This window comes from Protopterus annectens, chromosome 5.part0 (assembly GCF_019279795.1).
Source record: "Protopterus annectens isolate FY-2018-M chromosome 5.part0, PAN1.0, whole genome shotgun sequence".
Lineage (NCBI taxonomy): Eukaryota > Metazoa > Chordata > Ceratodontiformes > Protopteridae > Protopterus > Protopterus annectens.
Window position 1 is genome coordinate 302,800,580 of NC_056735.1, and position 12,500 is coordinate 302,813,079.

At 39.8% G+C, this 12,500-nt stretch overlaps 1 protein-coding gene across 1 annotated transcript in view; it reads left to right on the top strand.

The window, feature by feature from the left end:
- The window catches only part of SMS (spermine synthase), a 676,859-nt gene that overhangs the window by 12,843 nt on the left and 651,516 nt on the right, over window positions 1-12,500 (top strand). The window contains exon 2 of the mRNA XM_044072287.1: window positions 4,269-4,389. Coding sequence (XP_043928222.1) covers window positions 4,269-4,389 — 121 coding nt within the window. The remainder of the gene's footprint in view (window positions 1-4,268; window positions 4,390-12,500) is intronic.

Here is a 12,500-nt window from a genome sequence, read left to right on the forward strand (position 1 = left end):
AATAAATCAAATTGTCCACCTGCTCTGCATAGGAGTAAAATAAGCAGCTAGCAGTTTCCACAGCAGTTGCGTCATAAACATTTAGCAGAACAGTGCGAGTTATGAACAGTTGGCTAAATGACACGTTACATAAGAGTATAATTTTTGACAATTGTTTGACCTTTTTTGAAATACTTCCAAATCCCGTATGAGCACATAGTTTGCTATAACAGATACAGAAAAATTTGCCAGACTGGTAGTGAAATTGCCTTGACATGCTGATCTGCACAGCAATCCTGATAAATTTTAGTTTGGTGCTAAATGCCAAGTCAAAGGAAGTGAATACAATACAAGATAAGCAAGCAGGTAAACAGGGTTCTCAAACAGCCGTTGTCATTACTGCTGAAGTGTAGGGGGGAGGCCTTGTGTTTCTGAAAGATGTAACCGTTTTTAATTTGCCAGCAGAAAACCAAAAGGTGCAGTGTATCTCGGGGGAGGGGGGAGGGGCTTTGAGCTGTAGACAAACCTTTTACAACTATCCAGATTTTTGACTTGTATTTTGTCTGCTCCATGTACTATTTGTTTTCTGGCAAATCGCTGAGGATTGAGGTGTACAAACAACATTCAGTTTCTGACTTCATATCCTCGAAACAAGCATTCTAATGCAAGACTTTTTCTAGCTGTATTTAAAATCTGTCTCCTAATTTTGCCATTATATCTGGCTTGACCCAGAAATTTTGTCCCAAGAATTAGAGGTATGACTGCACGTAGTTTGTACTTTGCACTTTCATTCTTTGTTTTATTGACTCTTTCTCTGTCTCTAATATAATTTCCTGTTGTTGTTTGTCTTTCGGCTTTTTCCCGGTAAGGGGTCGCCACAGCGGAACTCCGGTCCGCTAATGATTGGCAGTAGATTTTTTTTACGAAACGCCGAGGTGCCAGCTCGACACCCAACCTTCAACGAAGGCACACCCATTTACGCACGCATGTCTTTCGAATGCTACCCAGCTGCAGGGAGGACATGCAGACTCCACACAAAAGGCACTCCCAAGCCTAGCCAAGAATCGAATGGGAGAACCTCTTGCTGTGAGGTAACAATGCTATCGCCGTACCACCGCGGCATTATTAATATAATTTCCTGTGCATATTAAAAAAAAAATATGTGAGCAAGTTAGAATTCAATGTATACAAAGGAAGATAGTGTGCTTCTGTCTTGCACCTAATTTTGATAATCTGGTGAGGAGATTGATTAACTGCAAACACATTGCCAATGAAAACAGAATTTTTCTGGCTGTTTGTGTTGACATTTAAGGCCATGACCAGTTATGTTGCGTCCTGTGCTCCAGGGTTTGTGTCCCACCCCCAGTCTCCTTTGGCTCTCTGTGACCTTGTACAACTCACTTAACCAGTCATTGTTCCCATTTTGAGTCTGAAAAAGGCCCATAAAACACAAATAAAATCAATAAAAGAAAGCTAAACATGGTGTGTCTTTGAACACTATCCTGTTTAATACGTTGTGATGCTGCTTTAGTCTTCATAGTATTTTACTGTAAAAAAACAAAGTTCCGTGCTGGCAAACAAGAATCAAGTCTTTTATTCCAAGTAATTCGTAAAATCCAATAACATGAGCGCTTTCGTCTGCTCAAAGCAGACTTCTTCAGAATAATGAATCAAAGGTGCCTCAGGTTTTTATACAATTCCTTAACATGAACAATAATTCAATAAACAATTAATTGAACCAATCAATTTAAAACATTATTTAAAAAAGTAGGTTCTCAGGCTTGATTGAAATGATTAACCCTTCATATTTTATACGTTCTGTTGACCTACCACATAAAGTGCAACTATGCCGAAAAATATATGTTGTTTATAATACAAACTGTTTGATTAATAAATAAGTTTTAAAATTTTTAAAAAAATTAAAAATAAACATAATTTGAATAATAAGTAAACTTGTTTGAACTCCAGGTGTGGAAAATAAATGTTTTTATATTTGTATTAAAAACCAGTAGGTTAAATAATATAATTAATTTCAAGACAATGTGTATCTATGAAATTGTCATGTTAAAACCATTTTTATCAGTATGAAAACCAAAATGAAATAAATGTTATAAATAGGTATGAAAAATAAATAATTTTTTATAATATTTGATATAAATATTTCTTTCTTTAATAAAAGTTCTACAAAAATTCTAAAAATAATTCCCCTTAACCAAATAGGCTAATGTAATAGGTTAATTTAATAAGGGTCAAACTGATGCAGCTTTGTCTATTAAAATTGCCTTTATGTTGATATATTCGTTGAGATCTGGAAAAAGTTTAGACCTCAGTCTCAACTGCCACTTAATCTCCCTTTGTAATAAAAGGTTTTTGGTGTCCCCTCCTCTAATGTCTGTTTTTACCAAATCTAAAATACCAAACTTAAAATCTGTAAAACTTTCACAAGAAATAGTGTGTTTGTAGAGGGCACTTGTCTCCTTTTTAACCTTAATATCATTCATGTGTTCATAAATTCTCTCTCTAAGTGCCCTCTCAGTTTTACCCACATAGAAGGAGGGGCATTTCGTACATGTGGCTAAATAGACCAACATCCTACTACGACAATTGCCCTTACAGAATGAAACCCTACTGTTAAGACCATTTCTAAGGTTTATATCTTCCACTTGATTAATATATATACATTGTCTACAACTACCACACTTGGTTGTTCCTTTCTTGTCAAATCCTGTTTTCCCTTTCTCAAACAGTCTTTTAAAATTCATACCCGTCTTGTATGAAAATAAAGGTTTATTTCCGACTGTCTCATAGATTTCCTTATTGGTCTTCAAAATAGACCAGTTGTTTTCCAGAATATTGGTGAAACAATCTGAAAACCCATTGTATTCAACAATACATGCACCCGAAAAATCTTTAGTCCCATTCATCTTTTTATCTTTGGGTACCAACTTTTGACCTAACAAGGGTTTGTACTTTGTCCCCCACCCTAAATACATTTCTTCCAAAATTTTACCCACCAACTGCTTGGGATATCCCCTTTCTAAAAATTTTTCCATCAAAAATGCAAACTCAAACAGTAAGTCTTGGTGTTCAGAAGTCATCCTTGCTATTCTAACAGCCTGTCCCTTAATGATACTTCTTTTTTGATGAAAGGGATGCAGGCTGTTGAAGTGAAGATAACTGTTACACTAGGTACTTTTTCGAAAAACATTGGACTTGAAACCTCCAACCTTTTTACTAAGGGTAATGTCCAAATAACCTATACTATTGTTGTGTACTTCATAGGTAAAGGACAAAAAATTAGTTGTTTCATTAATGTATTTAATAAATTCCTCCAATTCACCCTTTTGGTCTTCTTCCCAAACAAGAAAAATGTCGTCCAAAAACGTAAGGTAAATTTTGATGTTTTTCATAAAATTGTATTTCTCCTCCCATCCAAGGAGAACAAGATTTGCATAAATGGGGGTGCATGCTGCCCTCATAGCCACCCCTGTAACTTGTTTGTAATATTCTCCTTGGAACAAAATGAAGTTATTGTCCAGGACGACTTCAGTTAGTTCTAATATCAATCTTTTACTATCCAGTGGGACAAGTATTTATTAACATTGTCCTCAAAATACTCGAACCCCACATTTCTGGGTATACATGTAAAAAAGGTCCTTAACATCTGTCGTCACTAATTTACAAGTTTCGGACCACAAGTTGTCATTTATTTTACCCAGAAAATCCCAGGAATCCTGGACCAAATGTTTTTGCTTCTTAACTAATTCCTTTAGTGTTTGATCAATAAAGACTGCTAATGGGTGAGTCTTGGACTTTTTTGCTGAAACAATGGGACGAAAAGGAGGCTCAAAGATGTTTTTGTGTATCTTGGGTATTCCAAAAAATTGAGGTACACATGGATAATTTTGTTTCAAAAAATTGTACGTCTCCCTTTCTATTCTGTTTTCTATGAGGTACTCTTCCAATAGGCAGTCTATCCTTCTGTAAGCTATTTGAACTTCATTATGTGAAACAGTGGTGTAAGTTTCCTCATCAGTCAATAAAGAGGTTAAAACGTCATTATAAACTTCCTGATAGAAAATAACCACTCCCCCACCCTTGTCTGGTTGCATAAATCTTAAATTTACCTCATTCCTTAAAGTTTCCAGAAGTTTCTCCTCATCTTCTTTTAAATTGTGTAAGGTTCCTTCATAGTATTTTGATAACATTTCTTTGAGGGCATAAGGGGGTGATTTGAGGTTAGTTTATTACCATACTATGTTGTTTCAGCTATCTTTTTTTCTTTGCAGCTGATGGACGTATCATCCTTAAAGAGCTCCTACCCATTTTTCAAGGAAGAGAAATGACAGAGACCATCCATGATTTGGCAGATCATGGTTTCTTAGCAACGTACACTGATAAGCATGGCAGGTGAGTGGCAGTTTTAAAGTTCTGCATTAGAGTTTAATTGAATTTTATACAGTCCTTTTGATTTAGTTTGTCAGTGGGAGGATGTCACGGAATTGTCTCTACCAAAATAACCTGTTGTAATGGTTCTAGTTTATAGTTTGAGGAAAAAATATAGTTTAATTGGTTTCACTGTAATTTAATATTTTAAATCATTGTGCCTCCTATTGGAAACTTTTAAATTAGTCTGTTTTGTACTTCTGTTGTTGTTGTTGTTGTGTCTTTTGGCTTTTCCCAGTTAGGGGTCGCCACAGCAGAACTCCGGTCCGCTAATGATTGGTAGTTGATTTTTACATGCCAAGTACTTCTTTAACCTTGTCTATGTAACTAGTAGCTTTTTTCAGTAGCGTTTCACTGATTTTAAAAGAAATGCGACAGTGTGTGTGTGTGGTGGTTGTGGCCTGCAGCTGCACAGTGTGTTTGTTAGCATTGCATGCACAGCTGATGTCTTGGATGTCCGGAATCTGTATCGACTCTATTAATGTACAGAGATTTCGGCACAGCCACCCAGTGAGGCCCTTTTTTTGAGTAACTGTTTGTAAAGCACTGTGTAAGATGTGGAGAAGAAAGAGTTCAAATTTCCATGAGATACGAGTAGAACATTGTCCAAAAGGCACAGGGCTTATGGAAGACCCATTTGCCAATATATTTAGGATCTCTCTGTTAAGGAAAAGCCTTAAGTATTCAGTTTTACAAAGTAATCACTCTGATTGCTCTTATGGTATCCGGATTGCAAGCAAAACCCTGCACTTACATTGCATGTATTTTGTTTGGGTTCAGAATCATGACATGAAATACAGCCATAAGTACCAGCCTTTTAACTGTGCCACCCAAAGACTCAGAACTGTGAAGGTCCAGGACTGTAATTCATCTTGAAAACTGGCAGTGGAAGTGCCTTGTGCATGGATTAACAAGACTGACCTTCAGGCAATCCCAGGTAGATGCTGGAGAGCCATAAGGTAAATCGGGTAGCAGATGTCTGTCACACCTTTATGGAGATAAGTTTGTTTCAGTGAGAGCTTTAGAAGTAGTCTTCTACTGTACCAGTGCTGGGGGCATCTGGCTTATTCCTGTCTTTTGCTTCAGATAACTGCTCGGATGGGGGGGGGCGACTACATCTCAATTTCAGTGCCATTCTCTTGGTTGAATAGTGTAAGCACACCTACATTTCTCTTGGTTGAATAGTGTAAGCACATCTGCATTTGTCTTGCACCCAGGGAGTGGGCCTTTTGAGTCATCTGGCAGATGCTGTATCATTGCACTTGGGGACTAAAGTTTTATTTATGCTCTCACTTCATCCCCACCCACGTTCCAGCAGGGCCTAATGGCCCAAATTTGGGACCCTTATGTTCGTGCCCTACAGTGCGCCTTTCTGTAGCCCTTGTTGATTGAATCGATGCTTTAGAGAAACTCCCAGGCTTATGAAATCCTTTGGGAATGGACTGTGGGTCTTACCCCCCCCCCCAAAAAAACAAAACAAAACTAGAAATGTATATCTTGGGAAGAACGAATTCATGGACTTTCTGCACATTGCATCTTGTATTACAGCAGCTTGGAAGCGCGTGCATGTACCACTTCTGTGGCCGCAAGATGGCAGATGCTGGCTAAAATCCTCCATTTGGGTAGAGTGAGACCATGTAAACATCCTAGGGCAGAAATTCTATGTGGTTTTGTGTGGTTCATCATTAGTGTCTTTTGGCCCTTAGGAAGTCTTTGGATAGAATGAGAGAGAGAGAGAGTGGCTTCCTCTGCTGTTTTGGGTTTTGATAATAGTGTGCTAGTTTATTATTTTGGTCGCATTCCTTTATTAGTAGGTCCAGGCTTGGAAAAGCTTTCAGCCTTTTCTGTAGGAGCTGGTTGACACCTTTAGTATTTTTGCATTGGACTTCTATTTGGCCTAATGCATTTATTTCTGTCTGATGCTCTGTATAGAGAAATGGTATCATGCTAAAGTAAATGTAATTGTTTTCTCAGAAGTGCAGTGGACAGAGTGAAGTTTGCAATTATCTTTCAGGCTTTAGAACTGTTTGGTATATGTATTTCTTCAGGCAGAACACTTTTCCTCATTTCCCATGATGCCCCTTGACTTCCGTCTTACCCAGTTCTTCATTGATGCTCAGAGATATGGCCACCAAGAATTGCTCATGGTCTTCTGAGGATTGTTTTTTTCTCCCAGAAAAATTCTGCTTCCGTTGACACTACTTAGTTTCATAGTTTAGTACTAGGCTATCTGCCCTGGGGCATTTGTAAGGTTAGCCTTAGAGATGTGGCTTTCACCACCCCATGTAGTGGTACTAAGGTGTACAGAATAAATTTAGAATACTGTGCCTTTATCTAGTAGTGACACATTGAAAACCCCTTTACTTATAAAAAATAAACAGCCCTTGCAGGTCTTGAACCCAGGACCCTGTAGACTATAGTCACAGCATTTAACCACCAAGCCATCTGAGCCGTTGCTTTTACTTGACTTGCACTTGTATTCCTTTAGGTAAACATCCCTTCCCTTTGCTTTCATACTTTTGATGAGCATTGTGGGTTTCCTTCCCATGTTCCCCTTTCAGCGTACAGTCCCTGTGACTTAAGTTTCACATTGTTACCACACTGAAACCATTATTTAAAGAGCATGTTCTGTATTGCCTATGAAAGCAACACAACCCTACAGAGTGCCTAGTTTGCGGTTACTGCAGATCACATATTTAATTCCAAGTCTGGCCTGTTTAGTGCTTAGTGTCATTGCCACAGCCTTGAGGCACTTGAAAGGTTAAAGGAATCTTGAGTGTCATGATTAAAAGCCTCTAAATCTGCTTTGAAACCTGAAGCCCTCCGTCTTAATCCTGCTAAGATGTTTAAGTTCAGCACCACCTTTGACATTGAAGCTGGCAGTCTTTGTATTGCAGAATACCTCTGAGGGCCTGTATCCCTATTCAAGCAATCCCCCTATTGCATGCATTTAGACCAGACAGCAAAGTTGACCTCAACATGTACCCTAGGGTAAAAATTGATGTTGGCTAGGACCACATTGGTGGTAAGGTAGGAGATGACCGGAATGTTGTCTTCCATCCCCTTAGCAAAGAATTGCTGGATAGGTTTTAGAGTTGTCAGCATTTGTCTTCTGTCCAGTGCATTTCCTTTTACTTTCACTGGTGTGCTGCTCATTGTCATCAGTGTCCACCTGCTATAGTGACTGTTGCAGATGGCATCAGTGTTGCTTGGGTAGGATGAGCCCGTATTGACGCCATGCTGCTTAAGCCTTTGTGCTGTGCTGAAGTCTGCCAACATCATTGTAATACTCTGATTACATGTAGATCTGCTCCTGGTGCCAGCCTTTACAACCCACTGCCATTAGTTGCCCACACTTGCCTTACAGTATTGACTGAAGCATACACTGCCAGGTTCTTACCTTCCCCTGTGTTGGTATTCCATTTTACTTTACAGTTCATGCATCAGAAACTGTACACTGTGCTTGCATATGTATACTAAACCTTGCTGACATAGATGTTGCAGCTGAGTTGACCTGTTAAGGCAAACCTGACTGTGCTACAGATATTTCGTAGAAGTCACTTGCAGTCATCTCTGATGCAAGAAGGCATAAGTGACTGAATAGAGCTTTCAAGATCCTCTCTGAAAAGAACTAGACTATGCAGGGCCAAGTCAAAGCACATTGGCCACATTGCAGAGATGTAAGAAGGGCATAGCTCTTTGCAGCATATCCCTGAATGACTGTATACTTGGAGAGTTCCTCCTTGGACTATGCTGGCCACTGACCTTTTTCCTACATCACATCACATCCCCCAGAGAACACTTCAACTGGCTTGCATGTTTACACCCCCCCCTCCAGTGTTTTGGGTAGTCTTACCATTGGTAGACTTTCTAAAAGATGCCACCACACAACCAAGGTGGTTTAGGACAACTCGAACACAGCAGCCTCTGTGCCCAGAAATTTGGATAAGACTTTACGCCTGCCTAGGAATTAAACAGTGTGCACAGACTCCCAAACCTGGCTGTCATATCAGCAGTAGCCCTGATGAGGTTTACCATGCTGCAGAGCCCTGCCATCCATCCATTGAACAAGGAGTCCAGGGTGATTTATTCATGAAGCAACTCTTCATAGTTTCTGCACTGGCCTCTGACACTGCGTAGTTTATCCCACAGGTCACCAATGAAATGCAGGCATTTGAGAAGATACCATGTGGGATGTGGACAGATAAGCTCACATATGTCTTCCTGCCATTTTTGTCAGCAGGGTAGCAGATGCATTAACCTGGAGTTGCCCTTCCATATTTTTAATGGTGCACAGGGATAAAGCCCTAAGATTGATTTAGTGGCTTAGGAAGAGGTAAGAGTTCAGGGGGGCATTACATGCTTTCATTGTGCTTATGTGGGGATGGTTGTTTGCTTCTCCCATATGGTGACCTGACTGTGATGCACTTGCACTGGTCCAGTAATCAAGGAGCCTCACTCCTCACCATTCACAACAGCTAGGAGACGTACACACTGGGAGGATGACAAGTATGCACACATACAGTAAAGTGCAATTTCCCTTAAGAGCACACAGAGATCATAGTCAGTCTGAGGCTGGTTTCTCCCTCTTTCTCCAGATACCCAATAAGACTCCCCACTGGCACAGCTATACTGTTAAGATTTCAGCTGAAGGGCCAAGCCAAGTCCTCCAGCACTCTCTGTCCAACCAGTGCTTATTGTCTCTGCCCAAGTAGCTGACATGCACACATTTTGAGATTTGGTTTATATACAAACACACACCTGGGGAAGGCTGGCACTGGTTTGCTAGCTATGCCTCCTTCTGCCCAGACTATATGGATAGTTCCCACTGCCACCAATTCCTCCTTATCAGCTACTATAAGGCCCTTACAAAGTGTGTCCAATCCTACTGTGTAATGTTACTATTATCCAAATAGTAGTCTGACCAAAACTTGCAAGGCTATTTAGGAATGGCCTGTGCAGTGTCACCAAATACATATGCAAGTACTCTTAAGAGCTTAAATGTCGGCCACAAAGGTAGGTTTAAATATATTTAATAATAAATAATAAAAGAACAAGACGATACTCATGTCATTCAACACAGTAACTTCAGAGTTCAAAATCACAAGAAATATTTTAAAACAATATTGCAGGACAGTCTCGAATAAATACAGAAAACATCCTAAACTAATAATTACTATATATATCTGAGAGATTCTATGCCCTAAATCTTACTTACAGCAAGGCAAGTGCAGATTATGATGAGTGGATGTTCTTGCTAGGTTCAAGACAAAATACAAATTGCACAGTCTCTCTTAGAGTTTTGAAATCAGTATCACACATTTCTGATGGTTTAGCTTGGATGAAATAACTTTTTGTCACCTGACTTCAATTCCCAGGCTAAAACAGAAACTAACAGAATTTAACATCTCTGTGTTAAAAATACATATCTGTCAGATGTTTGCTCAGAACTGTGCAGCTCTAGGAAGTCATAAAGCAATAAAACAATTTAACATTTTACACCTAGTAATTACTTATCTTTCAAGACAATACAAAAACTTCTAGTGCTAGACATTGTCTGCTACACTGAAACTGAGAGAGAACTTTATAGCACAATCGTAAAACAACTTAATTTCAACTTATTTTCTTGAAGCCTTTTATGCTCTAGTTTCTGCTGTTAAAACATACATTTGCACAGGTATATAGTTTATATACATTTCTGTTTCTAAGTCAGCAGAGCATCATGTGGTTACATGTTAGCTCAGTACATAACACACAGTTCTGGATAAATCATAACAATATTCACAAGTGACATAGAATTATTTACAAAATTCCAGATAGCTGGGCTGGCAATATTTCCGAATATCATACTGCCCTCCAGGGGAAGTGGTGTAGGCAACTGACCTGAGAACAGGCCCTGTGAGGGCATAGGTAGCTGTTGAAGAGGTGTGTCAAGAATCAGGCATGCCTTTTTATCAGTGGAGTAGGCAGTCCTCCTTCAGTGAGGCAGAGCCCATGTCACCACAAGAGGGAGGGGGCTAGGCTGCATCAATAAATGCCCTTATTGCTGCCAGGATGATGGCTGTGCTTTTCCATGTTTTTTGCTGTGTGGTTTTTTTTTTTTGGTTCTCTACTGCCTGCCAGCTATAGGGAGATGGCCAGTTGCAAAGCTGACCGTGACATCTGTGGACGTGAAGTGCCAACCCCCATAGAGGTCTCTTGCACAGATGCTGTAAAGCTAGATTTGCAGAATCAGTTGGAGGATGCAGGAAGTGGCGAAAACCAAGGTCCTTTCAGTTACAAACATAGGTTTAAATAACATTCAGTAGGAGGGTGTGGCCAACTTACTGGTAGGCAAAGCTCCTGAACTGTTCTGGCTAGTCCCATCTGGAGGTGGTTGAGGGATGACTGGCCCTACTGTACTAAGAGTGTAAAGATCACTCGGGCTAAGTGAATTAGGTACATATCCATTGATTACAGGATACCTTTCATCACGTGACTTCCCAAAACTCAAGTCCCTTATGGACACCCCACCTCATAAGTGAAAATATGCAAAGTGTAAGGTAAACAACTACCTGAAGAATGCAGAGTGTAAGGTAAACAACCTCCTGAAGAAGGAGCCATCTAAGAGGTTTGACCAGGTCATATAGATCAAGGATACTAAAGTTTTAGTGGTTAAAGATATCTCCGATGCATAATGCATCTTAGTGATGTAAATTAATATGTTGCAAAGAAAACATTTGAATGGTATTGTTGCAGGCATTCCTCCCATGCCTGTTAAATGGAGCTTTGGGTATGCTGTTTGTGCAACTTTACATGCGAATGGCAAGCATCGACCCCCCCCCCCTACATAATGTTATCATCTAAAATTATTGGTCTTGGAATTAAAATTAGGGAACATTAATGAAACTGTTTGCTTGGGCTGCCTTAGAAAGACATTCATTAAATGTGTTAGTTCCCGTGCATTATCTTGCTTATCCAAAGCCCTAGGTCCAGTCTTCTCATGTGTAGCCCCTCCTTTTAACAGTCCTGTGTATGTTATCCTTCTTACAGTAGTTGTAGACCCCCCCCCCACACTGACTATTTCACAGACCTTTGCCAGCCTTTTTAAAGGTTTCTAAGTAACTTCCATTCAGTCCTGCAGTTTTGACTCCATATTACCCTTTATTTTCTCCACCTTTACCTTATGCCCATATTTGCTGCTACTACATAATGCTTAAACTCTTTTTAAAAAGTCTTTAGTATGAAATCCTTACTTGCAAATGCCTATCCTCTTCTTCTTGTACATAAGCAGTCGTCCACCATTTACTGTTACTTCAGTTTCCTATCTTATGAAAGCAGAAACTGATCTTGAAGTAGGTAGACTACTAATTGTACTGTCAACTTAACCATGTTAATCATGCCAGCTAACAACCCCATCCTGACTTACTCCATCACTCCACTAACTCCGGTACCTTGTATGCCAAAGTTCATCCTTCAGCTTCCTCTCTCTGCAGCTTTGCTGCTTGGTCTTTGGTGCATACTTTCACAAGGTTTTACTGGTTTGACCATGACTTTAGGAGTCTAACTTCCCTTGTTGCAAGTGCACTTCAGGACCTTTCCTTCTGAGCTTTGGTCCCTAGTCTGTCCTCTAGCCCTGTACATAGTGATAGTTCTACTGCATGGGAGTCAACCATGCGAGCCCTATTGCCAAGGACGAGCGCCTGATGATATGGAAAGAAATTGTGCTGCATCTGTTTAGTTGCTTTACTTGGCTTTAAGTTGAACAGGTATGTACTTGCTAGCAGCCTGTCTGTCAAATCTTTGCTGTTACTTTGCAGCAGCGGACTTGATAGCCTTTGGAGAAACTGCTGAGGGTGGCGGATAAGCTTGCTTAGGTTCACTGTGAAATTTTCGGAGGGTAAAAGGATAAGAACATTGGCTGAATGTAAAACTGAAACTGCATTTAGCCTGAAGGGGTATTTGTTTTCTGTGAGTGTTGTGGATGGAGGGGTGTACGAGGGCTGTCATCCCCTGCAGAAACTCTTTTTTCTTGTACATTTTTTATATTTTTCTTACTTTTATCGTACTTACAGGTATCATGATGTACATTAGAG